The sequence below is a fragment of the Marmota marmota genome, unplaced genomic scaffold (genome assembly GCF_001458135.2).
Source record: "Marmota marmota marmota unplaced genomic scaffold, marMar, whole genome shotgun sequence".
Classification (NCBI taxonomy): domain Eukaryota; kingdom Metazoa; phylum Chordata; class Mammalia; order Rodentia; family Sciuridae; genus Marmota; species Marmota marmota.
The window spans coordinates 14458577-14480669 of record NW_026000229.1 but is presented as its reverse complement, the minus strand read 5'-3'; the positions used below and the strand labels follow the sequence as shown (position 1 = coordinate 14480669).

The following is a 22093-nucleotide window of genomic DNA, read 5'->3' as shown; positions in this document are numbered from 1 at the left end:
GCTACTATGCCTGGCTAACTGCCTGTTGTTCTAAGCCATGCAGTTTGTGGTACTTGTTATCGCAGCCACAGTAAACTAATGCAGACTATAGAAGCTACTGTGGGCCAACTAGCCTACTACCTTCAGACTACATTTCAGATCTGGCCTTCCATGCCATGGCCATGGCCATGGCCATGGCCACATCACCAAAGGCCCTAACATTTCACCCATGAGCTGTTGCCACAGCTCTGGTCTCCCTAATTCTACTCTACCTCCTTCCACTGCCAAACTTCCTGCACACCACTGTAACATTAACCTTTCAAAGACGCCAACTTTGCACCACTCCCTTATTAAAAAGTTTCCAATGACTCACCATTTCCTATAGGAAAAAGCTCAAATCCTCTTGCCTAGCATTCAGGCCTCTAAGTTAACTCTGATTGTTAGGTGAGATTTTCCTCCTGACCCTAGAATGTATAACCATTATTCCTGAGGCCATGCTTCCTCCTCACTTGTCATTCTTCTCTTTTAACAACTCAAACCTTGATCATCCAGTGTTCTGACAATGTCAGAACCCACATTGTCCTTGAAGGTCTCTATGTCCATGTCTAACCCCAGAGCCACATCTCTGACTATGCACTACTGCCTGCATCAGCCGTTCTGCGCTCACCACAGACTGCCTGGCATGCGGTGACTAGGAGCTCCTCAAGGATAGAGTCCATGTCTTATAATTTTAGGTTATTCTTAAAGCCAAAAACAATGCTAGGCGTATTTTAGGTAACCTCTAAATGCTTACTGAAATAACTATTAAACATATGTTTTAAATCCCCAGAAATGCTACCTTTGGCTCTTCCTTCAACTTGGATTTGAGAACTGAAACAAATATTATACTCTAATTACTCCACATATATCCAAAAATTTTAAAACTTAAAACAAATGGGAGGATTACCTTCAGACCCAAGTTACTTACCATTCTTCATCACCACATTGGACCAGACATTGGCATTCAAAGCTTGGACAATTCGCTTTACTCCTGTAGATTCAGGGAAGTCATCTTCAGGGGGAAAAACATATATATTTATATACACACTTATATGTACCCTCATATACATTCATGTATATCTAGATATCCCCAAAGCCATATTTTCAATAACTATGGCATAATTATCTTGCTTATTCAGTTGTTCCCTCACACTTAACTTGTATAACAGGAAAAGAAATATAGCAAATACAAACTCAAGAGTTCCTGATAGGGATATTCTACAAACTAAAATAATTAAACAAACAACATAACAGTTAAATAATAAAGTCCTTCCTATTGCCTCACCAGTGAAATCAACTCATATTCTCCTAAGGATCTAAGTTTCCATAATCCTGGGAAAGTACAACAGATAATGAATCTCAGTTATCTATGCAGAATGAGTTTCCTGTAGACAGGATGGAGTTTTCAGCACACTATAACACACTGCAAATGCTCTGTCTTCCACTGGGGACCATAGAGTAATAAATATTATCTCTATCTAAGAAATAACCTCTTGATCAGAGAAAAGAACTTAAAGTAAAAAGTGAATTTACTATAACCCTAAGTGTAAGAAACAGGCAATGGGTTATTTTAAAAAAATTAATTTAGTATTAGTACTATTTGCTACTAGAATTTGATGGATCCTACCTACAATAACAGGCCTTGATCCCAGTTAGCATGCTAACAATACAGCGGTATTCTGAGCTACAAATTAAGTTTCACTGTGTATAAAGGACAAAGAGATCATTCAAATGTTGACTGACTGTGGAAAGCAATGGCAGAAACAGTTTTCACAAGGTTGAAAGGAAAGAGTCTGCAGAACAGTTCAAACACAATCTGCCTCTAGTGCCCTGGCATGATGCTGGGAAGTTTAACAAGAAGAGTACAAAATCAGAAGTCAGAAGATCCGAATTTGAGCCCCAACTCCATCACTTAATAACTATCTGATCAAGGGCTAATCGCTTATATTATCCTCAAAAAAAAAAAAAAAAAAAAGGAGAGATGACACCATCCTTTACACATCTTTCCTAGAGGAAAGATGAACTAAAAGTGATGACTCACTGGTATAACTTTCCTCCTTAGACTAGAAACTCCTTGAGGACAGGAATCAGGCTTATTGAGTTCATTATGCCCACTGTGCTAAATAGTGCCTGAAAGAAAGCAGGCACTCAGTGAGTGCCTTAGAGATTGATGAATCATTTAAAGAATACCAACCTACTCTAACAGAAATACAGTAAGGATTAAACTGAAAATATTCTGCAAAGATGAGCTTATTACCATCAACATTTGGATGAAGAGGCATGTTTATTCTAACTATGAATGACTCAATTCTTGAAAAAAATAATACTTTAATTCAGGAAACAAAAATGAAGAGCTAGAACCAATAAGATGAAATTTAATACAAACAAAGTGTCATATGGATGTCTGAGTAATACTTACTAATAAAAGGTAAGAGAATAAGGCTTGAGAACAGTTTGCATTTAAAAATTCTAGGAAGGTCTTTATTACCTTACCTAATGATGACATGTCTAAAAATTTATTTTAAGATTAAGCTAAATTAGGGCTGAGGCTGTGGTTCAGCGGTAGAGTACTCGCCTTGCATGTACAAAGCCCTGGATTTGATCCTTAGCACCACATAAAAACAAATAAAATAAAGGTATTGTGTCCAACTATAACTAAAAAATAAATATTAAAAAAAAAATTAAGCTAAATTAATACAAGAACACTGTTCAAACAAAGGGAAAGGAAAAGAACAGTGGTATAAAGGAGCAGAGATTCCAAAATGATAACAGTCAAATATTGACTCCCAACAACACGAAGAAAATTCTAGTGCTAGAAATAAAAGATGACATACATGCTCACATACATGAAGCTGGGCAAAAGTTTTAGGGAATCTAAAAAACACAGAAGGAAAAATTGTACTTGTTTATTTCCAATATTCTTTAAAATGTACAGAAATCAAAATATGCCTTTTATTTCATTTTTGTTCTTTTCTTCTCTGGCGATAACAGCCATTTTGGAAAAATTCTAACTAAGCCAGAAAATAGAAAGATATTTTTAATTTTTTATAAACTAACTTAGGCTTCAGGCTGGGAGTGTAATTCAGTGGTAGAGTGCTTGCTTAGCATACATGATGCCATGGGTTCAATCCCCTACACCACAAATAAACACACTCACACTCTCACACACACACACACACACACACACACACACTTATTTCACGTAATGAGGGCTTATGTGCTAAGTGTTTCAATTCACATTGGTTGCCGTTGCCTGGAATGTCTTTTGGAATAACTGGCACCTTCTCAATGCCAGTCCCTACCAATCCTCTAACTAGTTTGTTAACTTTTCTACTTCTTCCCATGGAGAAGCTGACATGTGAGAGTTCATGGTACCAATCATTCCTTGAGTTTCCAAAAAGACACAGTCTCTTCCACCTCTGAAATATTATAGCACCAGTAGTTTTTTTTTTTTTTTTTTTTTTTTTTAATACCTATGACACTCCACTTCGTAATTCAATTACTGGTATATGTTTTATCTTTGGTACCACCTTCTAAGGTTCTGGGGGACCAAAATCTGTCTTATCTAGGTAGATCCCACAACAGCTTATTTGGAAGGAAAAAGAAGAAAAAAGAAATAGGGGAGCAGGAAGAAGAAGGTAAGAAACAGAAGATACAGACAGCAGAAGGCAGGTAATGCAGAGCTACCCTGAGCGGGGGGTGGGTATTCTGGATTTATTTTTGGTTTCAAGTGTTTCAAAGACATACAAATAGGTCTGACATGTCCCACCCCCACAATATTTCTGTAGATTCAACCTTAGCTTGTTATGAATTCTAAAGAAAGGACATAAACTCTACCTACGACTATAGGTCTAACCCTCCTTTTGTCAGAAGAGAACAATAAGAGAATGGGGAAATGACAATGATTTTAGGTGGAAATCCTTTACTGGTCATCTCTTTAAAAAAAAAAAAAAAAAACAACAACCAACATTTTTAAAGTTCTAAAATGAGTAATAAACAAACCAATGAATTATTACATTATTAATAAGACTACACCACTGGATTTTGCTTGAATCTTTTCAAATAGCTGGAAGAAAATAGTGTTTCTTCAGTTTCACTGTGATTCTTCTTCCCCGGAATAAAATAATCTCTGATATCTCAATCCAAACGCATGTTTTCTACTAACACGAAAAAGCTCACCATCCTCCTCAGGCAGTTCCTCTGGACTAAGCTCAACCAATTCAAAGCCATGTTTGATGCACCATTCTTGAGCTTTTTGTCTGTTTACTCCTAAAATGATATGCAGAACAAGCTATTAGTAAAAGTAAAACATGAATACCCTACACAAATCTCAAATGTTTTCCCCTCAACGTCAATGTTATATTCAAGAAATCTAGAATTGAGTAATATAAAGAAAATGATTTCTTAACCCCTAAATATCCATTCTTTTAAAACAAGGTAAACAGTGCAAGATTCTAACAAAGTCCTAAGAGATGTGCTGCTCTAAACTCAGAGTACAGGTATTCTCTGACTGCAAGGAACAGCAAACATGTGCCACTACTCAGCTGAGGGCCTCACCATCTTCAGACACTCTGTCACAGACCAAGATCATCACCTCAGGTAACCATGCCTCTGCCAGCGGAAGCCATGAGGAGACACTGTCAAGACCTGACTTCTAGAGGGAGCAAAACCAAACACAAACAGAAAAAGAGACATTAAAAGAACTCACAGGAAAAGCACAAGGGGAAAAAAGGCATATGATAATTTCTTATTCAAGGCTCCATGGAAAAACAAAGTCTTACTTGTGTGCTGTCAAAATAAACCACAAATGCCTGCACAGACTCCGCAATTTCGGCAGTGACAAGAAATTTATTTGGCACCACACATAGATTGATATCTGCAGAGTAGTATTTATTATCAATGGTCCAGGGATAAAACCTCACAGTATCATTGGAAGTCGCTTCTACAAGATCTTCTGTTCCAAGGATATCTAAAGAAATGAAAAAACATTAGCATGGGAAGTACAAGCTTACATACACTGGTCACTTTTCTCAACAAGATACCAAATTAATCTGGTACTTAGGCTGCTTCCCTTTATAGTAGGATTCTAAAGGCCCTGCATTTATTAAATATTCTCTTCTGTAATCATTTGATTATAAAGTAATGGTAACATAGTTTAAGCCACGGGTTTTTATTTTTAAGAACTCAAAAACCATTGTGTCTAAACAGTCATCTAATTAAATACTCAGAAAAGGGCAAACAGAAGAGAAAGAATGACAGCTGCATTTATTTTATTGCTTGAGTATTTCATGTGAGGTGAAAGATTATAAGAATTTTCAATTTTTTGTAGTTATTGCCTGCTAAAAGGAAGAGAGATTAATGCTCTGCTACTAATAAAATGTAAGAGCTACATATATCCCTTGGGATAAATGCTTAGACATTAATTCAATTAACGGAACAAAAGAATAGAAACTGATAAATGACCCCAACTCCATTTTATATACAGGCTTATTCAGACTTTGATAGCCAATGCAAACTCTTATTTGATGAAGACACCTCTGGCAAATTTCAAATGTATAAAAGCAAGAAAAGCAAGTAAGTTAAATGTTTCAGATTATAATCAAATCTTTCAGAAATCCATGTGCAGCACAGATAAAATAGGAAATCTTCATAGAAGACAAGTCAATGATGAACAAATTAATACAGATGTGATCATGAAACCACTGAAGCATTTTGCTTCCAGCATGTCATACAATATTTAGAACTGGAAGAGACATTAGTAATTGTTCTAATCCCAACTCCCATTCCACACACCCATACCCACAATCTCTATTTTATGCAGATGTGGAAAATGAGTAAAATGACATGCCACCAATGGGTTCTTAAAAGAATACAGAGAGCTGTTCATAGTGGGGTTGGGGAAGGGAGCATGGGAAGATTAGACAAACTGTAGACAGGGCAAAGGGGAAGGAGGTGGAGGGAGGAGGCAAAGGGGTAAAAAAGATGGTGGAATGAGATGGACATTACTACCCTAAGTACATGTATGAAAAAGACACGAATAGTGTGAATATACTTAATATACAAGGAGAGAGATGGAAATTTATGCTCTAGATATATAATATGAATTGTAATGCATCCTGCTGTCATATATAACAAATTAGAATAAAAAAATTTAAAAAAGAAAACAGAGAAAAATGGACAAAAACTCCTTTTCACAGCAAACAAAAATGAACATGTAAAATGTGTCTCAAACTCATAATTACCATGACACTGAAAACTACAAGTTAAATTTTAAATTCCAGAGCTTAGATTACACATTTGGAAAGCTCCCATCGTTTTTCCTTGGTATAAAGACATGGAGAAATCATTCAGCCCAGACGACTGCTAGGAATAACATGTAATAATATACAAATGTGTGAATGTGTGAGCTTGAAAGTACACACATGTATCATTTTTGTTAGTGAAGTTTCATTACATAGGAGGAACTACTAAAAAATTGAAGGCCTGTTTCTAAAAAAAATAATTAAATTTAAAATGTATTTGAGATTTTACCTTAGATATAAGGCTATTGTGAAACTAATAAAAAAATTAGTAAAAAAAAAAATCAGAATTTTCACCAAAATCAGAATTGTATTATTCTTAAATGAACAGGTCTGTGCCCATATTTGAAATTCTGATCTCTTTTCTCGGCTCTAAGAAATTAGCAGTTCTTCCTGCTTCATTTCTACCTAAAGTCATAATCTTTTATTTAGTGTCAATCAATTCCATAGCAATCAGCTATATATATATATATATAATGGAGCACCACAAGTTCAGATGGGAATTCAGCAAGAGGAACAGATGAATTATTAAAATCAAAGATTTCATTTTCAAATAAACATCTCATTTTAAAAAAATTCATTGATCAAAGTCTACATTACATTCAAAGCTAACATTTCAAACTTAAAGCAGGTGGCTTATCAACATGTGGCGTGTTTCTGAGTGCCAAATACCACACAGGCAGCACTCAAACCATGATATACTGATAATAGCACATATGGAAGAGGGCAAAGTAAACCAAGGAGAGTAGCGCAAAAAAAAAAGTATAAACTATGTTTTGGGGTTTTTTTGTTCTGGGGTACTGGGGATTGAACCCAGGGGTGAATTACTTACTATAATTTAGAATATTTAGGTCTATTAAAGATGGTTGTCTTATGAATGCTTAAAATACAAAAGAACAAACTAATGTCATGCAGAGCTCTTAAAATTTCACTTTTATATTGTCTAAATTTTCCATGATACTTAACAAGCCATTTCTTAATACAAAAATTGTATGTATTACAATACCTATACACAATGGAGTACTATTCAGCCATAGAAAAAATGAAATCCTGGCACTGAGACAATGTGAATGAATCTGAAGATCACTGTTTGAAATAAGTTAGGCACAAAAAGACAAGCACCGCATGAACTCATTCACATGTGCAATCTAAAAAGATTGATCTCATAGAAGAGGAGAGTACAATGATGGATACCAGAAGGTGGGGTGGTGGGGAGGGAAGGGGTGCTTGGGAGATGTTGGTTAAAGGGTATATAATTACAGTTAGGTAGGATGAATGTTTAGAAGAAAAAAAAAGCCCAGAATAGGTAAACAGAGACAGAAGATAGAACAATTTGCCTGAGACTAGAGCTAGGAAAGAGAAGATGGAGGGTGGTGGAGAATGATTACTAATTGTCATGGAATTTCTTTCTGGGGAGATGAAATGTTCTAAAATGACCATAGTGGAGGCTGTACGGCTCTGTGAGCACACTAAGAAGCACTGCATGGTACACTTTAAATGGGTGAACTGCACAGCTTGTGAATTATATCTCAATAAAGCTTTTTAAAATAAAAAAATAAAGTCTTAAAAAGAAACAGAAGAAAAAAAAAAAAGCAGCAGTGCTTTCTCCTTTCTTTAAACCCAGATGGAAATAGAGCCAATAAATTGGGAAAATGAACTCCACATTTTAGTAGCTGGGTGGGTTTTGTTTTATTCTCTGTACTGCCTAAAATAAGTTGATAGCTCAATTCACTTATCAGATTTTTTTTTCGTTTTTAACATTTTATGTCTAATCAGATACTTTGAGTGAAGCTGCATATGGACTTTATTATCACATCTGTGTGCCATATTAGAACCAGGGAGAGAGGAGTGAAGACTGACTCATTCTAATTCCCATTATCAATATCTTAATGTAGAGTTTAATTGTAAAAATGTAAATGTAAATGTCTACATTAAGTATCATTTTCCTCCCTTGTCTTTTTTATTTAGCTTCAAATGCTTAACAAATTTATTCTTTCCCAAATTAAAACAAAATCACCAAATGCTTGTGCACATGGCTGTTTTGAGATCAGCAAGTATAACTCACTCATTTCCCAGATGAGAAAACTGAGGGTCAGAAAAAAGAAACCACTTGCCTAAAAGGAGCAGAGCCTAAAACCAGTGTCAGGTCATCAGCGCTCTTTCCTACTGCACCACCTGGTTACAATACTCAACATATGAGCTGGATCACTCTCAAACGTCTGTCACACCGAAAACTAACCCTTGGACCTAGAGTATCCTCTGTCCTTTTAGGGCCACTAAAAACAATATCCCAAATGGAGGTACCATTACAAATGAACCCTCAGGACAATTAACCCATAAGAAAACTGTTTATAGCATTCAGTTATTTATGTCAAAGGAGTCCCAATGATTTTCAAGGTTTGCTGTGCTTTCTATGGTTTGTTGTTACCATACTGACTTCCTAGAGAAACGTGCTATGATCTCCCTTCCTTGCCCTTGATTGTACTGAATTTTGATTTGTCCTTCCTACCACATACAAATCAACTAAAAAAACGGCTTCACTCTCCTGGTGGAGGTCAGCCTGTCTCATTCCCACTGTTGGCAGCCACCTGGTGGAGCTGTAATACATAATTTGTTAAGAGACAAACACTAGGTGATTAATTGCCAGGTCTCTTATTACACACTTGGTTTCACAGCTTAAAGTAGTTAATTTGCAGTGCTTTTATGTAACAAGTTACATTTCCACCCAGTTCTAGTAGCAAGTGTAGATCTTTCCCCCAGTTCTAAATGCAAATATAAACCTCTTTCCCTGTTTGAGAAACTGTTCTTCTACAGTCATCAATTATCCAGGATCTCCTATCTTCCTGCTTCCTTGGTGAATTTATTTCCCCTATGATGCCACAGAATAAGTTATTGAAAAGAAACAAACACAGGATTTGAAGGGAGCTGTATGCCAAGGCAACATTTCAGTTTAGTAACCCAACACTTCCTTCTTCCTCTTGCCCAACTTTGTCCTGTTCCCGTTTAGCCTCATACTCCTTTCAAGAGAGTGCCAATTTGGTAAGCAAATCAAAGAAAAGAGGCAGCTAAGCTTTTGATTGTTCATATTCAATAAGAGGTTTTTATCATGAATAAGGAAGCAGACTTAAGGTAAATTCTCCAAACCACCACAAATATCCACTTTCCTGTGCATGCATAAACGAACACACACACACACACCTCTTATTTTACCCCTCCTCTGTCCTTGCAGCACTTCAGCCAAAAATGACAAGTGCATTTTAAACTAAGTATATTGATACTGTGTTTGGATTTTTCACATCTCCTTTAGCAATAAAATAATTAAGAACACTTTTAATCCCAACAGAATTAATGTACACTTAACTAATCAAGAGCTTTGTAAAGAGAAGCTGTCCAGCGGTTAATCATATTTCCTATGTTATGAGGGAAGACAGCTTCCACCGTAAATCAATATGATCTTTCCAGAAAAACAGCACTCTTCTGAGAATACAAAGTTAGTTTCATTCTTTTTCAAACTGAAATTGCTTTTACTGCCAAGGATCATAACACCCCACTCCCTTTACAAGTGTCTTTCATGGGATCTACTCTCCTGAAGACACAAAGTTGCTCTGCCTCCCCTCTGTGAAGACAGCACTAATCAGAAGGGGAAAGGGCCACACAAAACAGCAGCCCAGACCCAGGGTTAGACAGACCTGCATGGGAATGTTGGCCCTTGGCAAGTCCTATGTCCCATCCCTCTAAGAGAGACAAAAACACTCCTCAAACAGTTGTGATTAAGTGAAAACGTGTATGAAAGGACAGGTGCTGAGCACAGAGAAGGGCCTCAGTAAGGTCCATTCCTTCTCCCCTTTGTTTGTTGATGCGTGACATACTCCTGACTCCAGGGTAGGTGAGGACCTCGCTGAAGAGGGTTAGTAGAAAACACTATAACCAAGAAAAACCCTTCCTTCAAGTTGCTCCGGCCTCTCTCTTCCAGCCCCAATCACCCCCTAAAATATGCCTTCGCCAGTTTTTCTTTTCCATTGTCAGGGCTTAAAATGAGAAAGGACTGTCATAGCAGGACAGGTGTAGATGCTGCTTTGCGGAATGCTTTGCAGCAGTTATTGTAACCAACAGATGACTCCCACAGACTAAGAGCAGACCACCATGCTGCAATGTAAAGGCCCTGGAAGACTGCGTGGCATTTAAAGGTTAAAACTGCAATGTTAGAATTGGGACTTTACACAGACAAATGCCAGGAAATTCCTATCTGGGAGTCCCTGGGTAACCATAGCCCAGCTTCTGGGGGCAAGTACACACAGTGTTTGTTTCAGTCTTTGGGAGAGGTCAATAGCTGGAGCAGCACTGATTTGCTGGGGGAAGTATAACTAGATTGAGGTAAAGCAGCACACACTGACTAAGCAAGAGTACAGATTCTGCTTTGCTTACAACACTTCATTACCTCTCTCTGACACACCCCTTCTCTCTGGTTACATTTCCACAGGCTCTTGGGCTTTTTATAACACAGTGTATTACAGTGGAAAAGTTTCAAAAGTTGAAGCAGAGGAAATCCAACCCAGTCCTTTTTCTTTTTTTATATTGATTTTATTTTTTTAAATACGACAGCGGAATTCATTACAATTCTTATTATACATATACAGCACAATTTTTCATATCTTTGTATATAAAGTATGTTCATACCAATTCATGTCTTTATACATGTACTTTTTTGCATTACAATTCTTATTACATATATATATATATATATATATATATATATATACACACACCATGATTTTTCATATCTCTGTTTATATATAAAATAGTTTGACACCCAATTCGTGTCTTCATACATGTACTTTGGATAATAATGTCCATCACATTCCACCATTCTTGCTAATCCCCTGCCTCCTCCCTTACCCTCCCTCCCCTCTTCCCTATCTAGAATTCAGTCCTTTTTCTTTTCTTCAAGTTTACTTTCTCCCAGTAGTCATCTGGGATTGGTCCTCAGCTTCATTTTAAAATAACTATGTGTGTAAGCATGTATATGATCTCCGCTTGCCTTTTGGAGGATCTCAAAACCCAAGGAGAAATACGTAAACAAGAATGTGAAGACACTCATAGGAGGGAGAGAGAACACCATGTAATGTTTTATGAGGGTCAAGCAGAAACTATCAGCCTCTAAGTTTTATGGGTTGTCTGCAAAGATCACTTTCAACTCCAATGGCACATGCCCTGGACAATTCTGACCCAATTTGGGGAAGGAGAGGAAACTTCTTTGAATTCTATTATTATTACCTATTCAAAATTGTTGTTCTACATACATATCTAAAGCTGTGATTCTCTGTGAGTATATGATTTTGCCTCCCAAAAAGCCACAAGCCAGCATTTGAGTTTTGGGGTTTTTTTAATTTATTTTTTTAATTGTCACAAGTAGGGAGATGCTACTCACATCTAACTGAGGCCAAGAAACTGCTCAACATTCTACAATGACCAAGACAGCCCCACAACTGACCCCAAATGTCAACAGTGTGGAAGCTGAGAAACACTGATCTAAAGGAGAAACCTTGTGGAGTTCTGGAATGCAAAGTTAGTTTTAGTCTTTCTCATAGAACCAGAACTAGTCATTATAGCTGGCACCATAACTACTTGAACTGATAAAATCTATTTCTGATATAATCTATCTCATGCCTTTTTTGATTATTAGCCATAAAAATTATTTGGCAATTAATCTTAGGTACTTTGAAAATAATCTATGAATGTTAGTTTTCTGGAAAAATGACTGTATAACACCTAAACAGGACAATTGTGACATGAAATATTTTTATATTCAAATGGTAATTTCTCATAAACAAATCAACATCACAATAAAATCTTACAAGAAATCTCAACATCTACTCGGAATGACAATTTCTGCCGCAGACACTAATTTACTCTGAAAGAAAAGCATGTCCAAGATGAATTTTCCAAAACAGAGTAAGTTTCATGAAGAATATTTACACTGTAGCCCCTGTACTCAAAGTCTGAAAACACATTTGGTCCACTGGCAAATGTCAAAAAGATAACAAATCCAAAGTCCCAGCCTCCAAAAGCCTTCAAGAGGGGCAAAATCATTGCTGGGCAATACACAAAAGATCATGAAGAAAGAAAAAATGATAAGCCAGACTTTGTCAAAATTAAAGACTTGCATTTCAAAACCAAAATAAGAAACTGAGAAAAAGTGAAAATTATAAATCCATATAAATTATACAAAGATATAAAGAACTCTCAAAATAATAAAAAAAAATTAAAAATGGGCAAAAAAAATTGAATAGACCTTCCATCAAAAAAGAAATGAATGGACTACATGCACACAGAATAATTTTCAATATCATTAGTTATTAGGGAATGGCAAATCAAAACCACAATCAGATACTTCACACTTACTAGAAGAGCTACAATCAAAACGCAGACAATAACAAGTGTTACTGCAACCTTCAATACATTGCTGATGGAAATGTAAAATGGTACAGCCACTCTGAGAGACAGTTTGGCAGCTTCTTAAAATATTAAATATAAACTTACCATATGACCCACCAATTCCACTTCTAGGCATCTACCCAAGAGAAATGAAAACATATGTCTACACATAAAGTTGTACAAGAATGTTCACAACAGCATTATTCATAATAGCCAGAAAGTAGAAACAGCCCAAATGTCCCTCAACTGTTGAATGGATAAACACAATGTGGTACAACATATCCATGAAATGGAATATGAAGTACATGCTATAATATGGATAAACCTCTAAAACATTATGCTAAAAGAAACTAGACACAAAAGACCACATATTATATGAGTCCATTTATATGAAATGTCCAGAAAAGGCAAAAAAAGTACTATAAAGAAAGAACATTAACGGTGCCCTGGAGCAGAGGGTGGGAATGAGGAGAGACTGCAAATAGGCACAGGTTTCCTTCTGGGGTGATACAAAGGTCCTAAAATCACATTGTAATAGTGGTGGCACAACTCTGTAAACACATTAAAACAGGATTTAATTATAATCTCCATGAGGCTACTAAAAAACCATGGAAGTCAAGAGAAAATGCTCTCGTTTTACCAATGATGTAGGTGACTGAGGTACCTATTTTAGATTTCCAGAACAATGAACAGCACATGTAACAACACTCAGTAAATCACTGTGGAATGAAGCTGACTTACTTAAGTCAGATGGCTAAGAAGAGAACAGAACTCAGCCCGCAATCCACAGATACTCTTCTCCCCACAAAAATCCTGTATGATCTGACAGAATTCAGACAATTGGAAGCTCTGTTCCATCAGCATCACAGTGCTGCTTATCACCAAAAATCCACATATTTCTGTTCTAAGCACACAGGATTTTAATCCAAGCACAGTGTTGGGTTTAGATATAAGGTGTCCTAAAAAACTTGTGAGAAAATGCAAGAAAGTTTACAGGTGAAATGATAGGGCCATGAGAGCACTGACTCGATCAGTGCGTTCACCTACTTGAATGGATTAACTGGGTGATAACTGAAGGCAGGTGGGGTGTGGTTGGAGAAGGTGGGTCACTGGGGGTGTGCATGGTGAGGGAAGCTGGTTCTCTCTGCTTCCTGACTGTCATGTCTTCATCTGCTTTCCTCCTCCACACCCTTCCACCAGGATGTGGTCTCACCTCCAGGACAGAGCAACAGAGGTAGCAATCTATATATACACTGGGAGCTGAGACAATGAGAGCCAAATAAACTTTTCCTTCTCTGAAATTGTTGTCAAGTCTTTTGGTCACAGCAGCAAAAAACTGACTAAAACACATGATCACACTCTTCTCTACCTCCATGCAGAACCAGCTATCAGGTCTGGAAAATTAAACTCTAAATATTTAAAGTTTTTACTGAACCTAAAACATTATAAAGGTTCTAAGAGTTTCACAACTTCACAACTGTCCTGGTCCGCCTTAACTTAACGTCACCCCTGCTTCCTGGACAGTAATTATTAAAGATGTATTTGTGGTACATGTGTGCACTGGCTCCAACATGAATACCATACGTCATATCCAGGTTACCATTATTGCCAAATTTAAAACAATTTTCATAGTTTAACCTTACAAAACTGATTTTATTTCATTATTTATTGTCATTATTTATTGGGGAATTACATAGGGCAAAAGGCAGCAAGTTGTTTAAACCAAATGACCACTGCATACTTTCTAGATATTTTTCCTTTTGCCATAGGAAAAACAGTTAAATGGACCAGAAATAAAGTTTTGAGTCTAGATATGTTCAGAATCTTCCAGAATGATACAATACTCTATCATAAATAGTTTTGTACAACATGACTGATACATAATCAGTTCCACTGATATTTCTCCTCCTCCTCTCTACCCTCCCCCAATTTATTGGAAAGACAATACTTTATAATTATCTCATTCATCAAAAATATCTTTTAAAAATCAGTCTAAAACATAACACAAAAAGTCAAATTCTGTACTCCACAAGGAAGGAAACACACGGGATACCAATAGAGATGTTTTCCTTTATTATTTAACTTATCACATTGCATCTGTGAAATCTCCAACAACCATGAGAGGGTAAATGTAAATTCATAACAGTAAAATCTACTGCAATTTTTCCTATTCCTTACCTCTTCTTTGACTATATACAGTTTGGGATGCCAAAAACTTGATTTTCACATGTACAAAGGAGCTGGAACTGAATCTTGGCTCCCCTACTTTAATGTGAACAACTTTGGGAATCCACAGCTTCCCCAAGCTTTAATTTCACACACATACATACAAAAACATGTACTGGAACATAACATGGAAATGTTTTTAAGTCCCTTTGGTTCTGGAGAGATAATGAACTTGTATTTAAGCTTCCCTCCTTAAGTTTATGTCTTAACATCCACCCCCTTTTTTAAATAAACATAAAAATCTTAAGCCTTAATGTTAATTGAAAATTTTTAAATATATGAAGTATAAGAGCTAAAAACAAATCAGTTCCTCCAACCTTATTACCAGTTGAACTCAGTGCTTTAGTGTGAACACCTACTGAATCATTCAGGGATGACAACTCTAGGTCCTCCTGGTAGACCTTGCTGGCCTTTCTTTCATCTACTTAATAAAGACTTGAACATTTACAACTGAATCGAAGGCAGATTCTTCCCACAACAAAATGAACAACTATGTTTAAGCAAAAACTGTTATTTATTCCCAGAATACACCACAAGGCTCCACTCAAAATACTTCCCAGAAGCTGCTGGAAAAATGCAAATTAGAAGACTCAAACTCTTAACCCTATTCTGTTAGACAATGTTGGCTAAGCTGTACAACCTGTACTTTTTAAATAAAAATATTCTTCTGCAATAGGGATGTAACTCAGTGATAGAGGGATTGCCTAGCATATATGTGGCTCTGGGTTCAATTCCCCAGCACCATAATACATAAATAAATATATACAATAAAGACTTTTCTCCTCAGTAAATTACTTCAAGAACTTTTTGTAAATTCAGGAGTCTGACAGACCTAGAAACAGACTCTCAGTCCTATAAAAGAAGGTATGTTTTCCAAAGAAGCAATGTTATAAATGATGGCTGGTTTTGTCTGTATAATTCTCTAAAACTTAATTTATCCATTATATAATTGAGCTTTCTGATTTTGCAGTTTTAGAAACCTGAGGACTAAAGGGTTGTTTCTATGGATAAATGTTTCTGAATTCCAAACTCAAAAAGTTAACTTTTCTAATATACAAGTATCTACCACAAACTTAAAATGAGGCTTGTTTCTTAAAGTTTTCAAAAAATAAACACAAAAAAATTAAGAATGCCAGAGTCAAGTTAAGAAGCATTAAATAACCTAACATAAAAATACAAAACGAACACAATAATATAGAATTTCATATCTGGAATAATCCTTTATTTTTTAATGTTAATCTTATATAGGAATGATTAATAAATGACTCTACTTTGAGTTTACTTGAGAAAATAAAAATCCAGATACTCCTAAAGATTATCATGCAAGTATAATGCTCTTTTTAATGCATATTTAATATACTAAATACGGCTCTAATTTAATATAGATCTTCTGCAAAGTTGTGGGTTTTTTTCTATCCAATCAGAATTAAGATTTCAACCATTCCAAGTGGTAATGAGGGGATATTTTAAAATATTCTTTTAGGGGTTAATCCTATCATTTCTTACACCAAACCCACCACTTTAAATAGCTTTGACTACTAAGGATTTCATTCATACATTCACAAAACATTTCATTCACACATTCCGATTTATACAAATCCTAAATTTGAACATATACCCCAGAACTTACTACCTGAATACTATGGGCAAGTCACCTTATATTTCCAAGCCACAGCTTCTTCATATTGTAAAATGGAGATAATTAATGTGCCTTCACTATAATACAGGATCAATTAAATGATGTAAATACACTTCCGGAAAGAGTACTGGTAAACACACATAGATGTTTGTTATTATTATAAGATCTGCAAACACCTACATTTTGCTAAAAGAAAAATTTTTGCTCCAGATGTTCTTTCTGGATGTTTGTTCAGATGTAGAAAGCAAATAGCCTATAGTTGCCTATAGCTTATAGCAAATAGCCTATATTAAAACCAAAGAAATCTCCAGGGACTCTCTAAAGTTCCTTCCATGGAAGAAGAGTAAGATGTTAAAACTTAGATACCTGTATTTTAACATTTTCAAAGATGGATTATACATTTCCACTACATTCCTCTTGAGGGCAAGAATAATATCTCAGTCATCATTTTAGCTGCAGTAACTGGAACAGAGATTAGCTCTGTGGGTTTTTTTTGTTGTCTGTCTTGTTTTGTTTTTCTTTGCTTTGTGGTATAGAAATTAAACCCAGGAATACTCTACCACTGAGCTACACACCCAGTTCTTTTTACTTTTTATTTTGAGACAGGGTCTCACTAAGTGACCACGTTTGCTTCCAACTTGCAATCCTTCTGCCTTAAACTCCTGAGCTGCTGGGATTACAGGTGTGCATCACCACATCTAACAGCTCTGTTTAATAACTATTTATCAGATTACACTTTTCCAGAAAAAAAAAAGTAAAATGTGCATGAAATATATGTGAGATGGAAGGAGCTCTGGCCCTAGAATAGAGACACTTGATCTCAACTCTCTACATAACCTTGCACAAGCTCCCCAAGTGTCTTGAGTCTCCGTTTCCTTTTAAAGTCTACACTATAAGGTAATAAGTAAAGCCTCTTTTAGTTGATGTATGATATTGCACCACAATACTGCAAATAAGGCCTGTGAGTAACAAAAATGGAAAAATAAAAGTTTCTCCCAAAGTCCACGCAAGTACTTTATCCATAGTAGAAACCTACTGATTCTTACTTTAAGTATTTCTAACAAACTTGGTTATTTGGTTATGAAATATTCCCCACTGTTGGTTAAAATAGATCAGATGTTGAAAGGAAGAGAAATTGGAGGACCCTAAAAGTTTCCTCTTCTTGATGCACTACTTTCTCAAGTAATCTGCACACTAACTATTCTTACTTTGTCACTACATTAACCTTAATGAGGCCAGAAAGAAAAAGTCATCTAATTTAACATGAATTGGAGTTACCTGAGACATTTTACATTCAGAAATAAAATGGATTATTTCACAGAATTAATTTTACTAATTAATTTGTCACTACATTTACCTTACCTTATCCCCCGTCAAGACTAAAGACACCAAGATATGAGAGTAACTAGATATTTTCAAGATACCAGGAATAGTCAGCAGGCATTCCTGGATGCTTGCCCATGATGGGACTGCCCCTAGGCAGGAGAGATTACCCCATGATAAGAACTGAAGCTGTTCTTTGAAGCAAGAGTAATCCATTGCCCCCTAAAGCAATGACATCCCAGCAGAATCAGACCCAAGATAATGATCAACCAGATGACATAGTCTGAACAAGTTTGCTTCACTATGCACACTTCTCACGCACTCCCCTTTTTGTTCCTTTCCCTTTACCAACCTGAAGCTCTTGTCAGTACCTCAATGACAGGGGTAGGATGCTAGTCCCCTTGCTTCCCAGTGTGGCTCTGACCACAATGAATAATAAATTCTTTTCTGGCTTCATCATCACTCAGGTCTCTGGACTCTCAAGGCAAAAAGTGGCAGAACCTGGTCAGCTGAGGACCCTGAAGCTTACCTAGGCTTCTGTAACAACTTCATGGAAGTAAAATGTTACTAACTGGGAACTACAAGTCATCAGATCCTTTAAGGCAAAGACCACTGGTTGCCAATTCTGATCTTTAAAGCATATGACAGCTCTATAGCCATCCTGAGACTGTCTTTGAAAGTACTTTTATCTGTCACTAATGGGAATCCAAACACATTTAAGTCTTTTGCAAAGTTAAATAAGCCAAGAGTCTTAAGAATCTTGAGCAAATACTTGTATATCCACTAGATGACTACATAATGGAAACTAATTTTTGATGGAATGTAAAAAATATCCCAGGATAGGGGCTGTGTATATAGCTCAGTAGTTCAGCACTCGCCTAGCCTGGCCAAAGCCCTGGGTTGGATCCTCGGCACTACAAATAAAAGAAAAAAATCAGGATAAAAATTATATATGAAATGTAATTACAATTATTTTTTCTTTTAGAACTATGCATTGGAAAGAAGGGTTGAAAGAAGATTGAATCAAGTTCATTCTTTGTGTTTGGATAATGAACTTGGTTGACATTTTCTTTTCTCCATATTAAATTTTACTAAGTGAGTAAAATTTGTTTTACAATGAAACCATAAAAAAGGATAAGAGGGAAGAGAGGAACACTGCTTAGAGATAAGGAAATGGCATAATTAAAACAGTTATCATTTAGTAAGTGTTATAATTAAATTTTTAAACTAGCAAGGAACTTTCTAAGTGATCACAAATAATTAAATCAGAATATTTGTGCTGGAGGGCTATCTTGCCTAATTTTATCATCTGACAGATGTAGAGAAGAATTATAATTGTATGATGGATTACAGTTTACAAAGTGCTTTCAAACTGTGGAATCACCTGTCCTTCAAAACACCCGGTTCATAAGCCCTATTCTAGGAATCGGGAAACTGAGGGTTAGAGAGATAACATATACCTGGCACAGTGGTGCATGTCTGAAATCCCAGGGGCTTGGGAGGCCAAGGCAGGATGGTGAGTTCAAAGCCAGCCTCAGCAATGGCGAGGCACTAAGCTACTCAGTGATAAGCTGTCTCTAAATAGTGGGGTAGGGAAAGGGAGCATGGGAGGAACAGTGGAACTCTAGATAAGGCAGAGAGGTTGGAGGGGAAGGGAGGGAACATGGGGTTAGAAATGATGGTGGAATGTGATAGACATTATTATCTAAAGTAAATGAATGAAGACACGAATTGGTGTGAATATACGTTGTATACAACCAGAGATATGAAAAATTGTGCTCTGTATGTGTAATAAGAATTGTAATGCATTCCGCTGTCATATATAAATAAAAAATTTAATTAAATAAAAAATAAAATACAAAATAGGGCTAAGGATGTGGCTCAGTGGTAAAATGCCCTGAGTTCAATTCCTGGTACCCTCCTCTCCCCCAGAAAAAAAAAAAAGAGAGAGGGATAACATACCAATTCCTAAGATTTATGAAATGCTTACAATATATCAACCTCTGAGGTAAAGCACAGTCTTGTGAAAATTATTCTCATTTTACAGATAGGAAAACAAGGACAGAGGTCAAGTGACTTACCCACAATTATATAGCTATGAGGCAGTTTTTTATTCAAAACCATACATATAAAATAGAAATTTTGAATTATGCAGATTCAACTTCACAGAGTCCTTTAGTGATAAGTTGGCCTATGATCCAGTTCCCTAGTCTCACAACTACATTGGTCGTGTTTAAAAAGATTTCCTTAAAAGTTAGTTTGGGGAATGGGGGTGTAATCTCGGTGGTGCGCTCAGCATGGGCAAAGAGTGTGCATAATACAAACACAAAGTTACTTAGTTTGAGAGCCACGCCGAGGATCCAGAAGCAAAACAAGATGTATGGAACTCCATAACTAATGTTAGTGGAGAATCCACGCCTCAGAAGAAAGCAAGGCAGTTAATTGCTAAAAGTGGAGAGGGCAAAGCTAACAAGTCCTTATACGTCTAGTCAAGCATTCAGAGGAAACATCTCTGTACCTCAGCAGCAGAGAGAGCAACAAAAATTACAACAACAACAATTCTAGCATCTTAAACTCGTGCAACTCAGCACAATTTGCAGGACACCTTCAGGTTCATCTCAAAAGATGGGCTGGGCGGGCAGGGATTAGTCCCACTTTACACAAAAAGCCACAATGCAAGCAGTGTGGGTCGGGTGGCGGCAGGAAAGCTTAAGGGCAAAGGGCAGACACCTGGGGAGACGCGGCATCGCCCCGCGGGGGAGGAGCCCAGGGCCCATCGCGGCTACAAGGCCCAGAACGAGGCCGCGGTCCTGGGTGGTCGCCCCCGAGGTTCGGGGGCTTTGGAGGTCGGCCGAGGTGCCTCACTACTCACGTTGGACCAGCCGGTCTCCCGTGAAGGTGGAAGAGCAGCTGGTAACTAGCGCACAAGGGACGCCCGCAGCCATAGCTGCGCTAGCAAGCCGGTTCTGTCCGGGAGCCACTTCCGCCTTGGGCTGCACCAACTGCCGCCGGCGCGCGGGTGAGATGCACCGGAAAGAACGCGTTCTTCGAATGGAGCGGCTACGGACTCCACCCTCAACCCCCTTCGGCTGCTGGCATGGGACTGGCCGGGCGGTGCATAGTGTTGCCTTGGGAACGATCGCCCCGCCCCCACAGAAGGTTTCTGCAGCTGGAGGCCGTGCCTCCGCAGGGAGGTAACCCTCCCCGGCCCTAACCATGGCTCAGGGGACTGAAAACTACGACCCCATCGGATCCATCTTAGTCCAGGTGGGAAACGGGCTTCCCTTAGTTCTGCCCAGCTACGACACTTCGGAGCGAGGCCCAGCAGCGCTAGTTCACAAGTTCCCACACATTTGGGGCGCCGCCCCGAGTCCGCCTCCAAGGAGAAAGGTTTTCACCAAAATGCCCACCCAGAGCCACCATAACCGGCCGCTTGTGCCTTACCCTGCAGGTGGTGCTGCCCAACCACTACCGTCCCGCCTCTGGTAGAACCGTTCACACCAACCACCTGTCCTTCAAAAAAATCCATCTTATGTGGTAGCACTGCTTAAAAATGTTATATTCTGAGAAATTTGAACCCATGCCTGAAGGGGTGAAGCAGAGGCAAATTAGAGACATTGGGAAGTGATAAGAAATGTAAGGAGAAAGTGCAATATGTAAACTGGTTTTCTTAACTTAAATATCTTAAATGTCCCTTGTTTAAAAACACACAAATAAAAATAATTAAGATAACTTGGATTGCAAATCATGTAAACACTTCAAATATAGAAGTGTGACACATTAAAAAAATGCACGCTCAAATTTGAGAGTCACTAATTTAGATTGTGTGGTAAAATATAAACTTAAGGGTGATTTCAAAGAAAAAATCACAATAATCAAAGCTAATGTATTTACCACATATCATGCACCATTCTAAGTGCTGTGTTTACTTCAAACTCATTTACCCTTACAACAAGACTATCAGTTAAGTACTGTTATTATTATCTGCATGTTATGGAAAGGAAACTGACCAAAGATGAGTACGGTGGGTAGGCCCATTTACATGGAAAATGCAAGCACACGTCTCAAACTTTTTTTTTGTCGGAACTGAGATTTGAACCCAGGGCCTCACTGCATGCCAGGCAAGCACTTTACCACTGCCCTACACCCTCAG

The 22093-nt window shown here is 37.4% G+C and overlaps 2 protein-coding genes across 6 annotated transcripts in view; one reads left to right on the top strand and one right to left on the bottom strand.

The window, feature by feature from the left end:
* The window catches only part of Aagab (alpha and gamma adaptin binding protein), a 48597-nt gene extending 27639 nt beyond the window's left edge, over nucleotides 1-20958 (bottom strand). For 2 of the 4 annotated variants that reach the window (XM_015480498.2, XM_048793673.1), the window contains exons 1-5: nucleotides 20813-20958; nucleotides 4800-4987; nucleotides 4576-4672; nucleotides 4198-4287; nucleotides 947-1030 (exon numbers count right to left, since the gene is read on the bottom strand). In XM_015480498.2, coding sequence (XP_015335984.1) covers nucleotides 947-1030; nucleotides 4198-4287; nucleotides 4576-4672; nucleotides 4800-4987; nucleotides 20813-20885 — 532 coding nt within the window. In that variant the 5' untranslated portion in view covers nucleotides 20886-20958. Of the gene's footprint in view, nucleotides 1-946; nucleotides 1031-4197; nucleotides 4288-4575; nucleotides 4673-4799; nucleotides 4988-20021; nucleotides 20563-20670; nucleotides 20689-20812 lie in introns of those variants that run through there. The other 2 variants (XM_048793675.1, XM_048793674.1) reach the window with 2 other exon arrangements.
* A 55-nt stretch (nucleotides 20959-21013) lies between these two features.
* Nucleotides 21014-22093, top strand: part of LOC107137990 (IQ domain-containing protein H-like) — a 45255-nt gene continuing 44175 nt past the window's right edge. For both annotated transcript variants that reach the window (XM_015480497.2, XM_048793676.1), the window contains exon 1: nucleotides 21014-21207. In XM_015480497.2, the coding sequence (XP_015335983.1) occupies nucleotides 21157-21207 (51 nt within the window). In that variant the 5' untranslated portion in view covers nucleotides 21014-21156. The remainder of the gene's footprint in view (nucleotides 21208-22093) is intronic.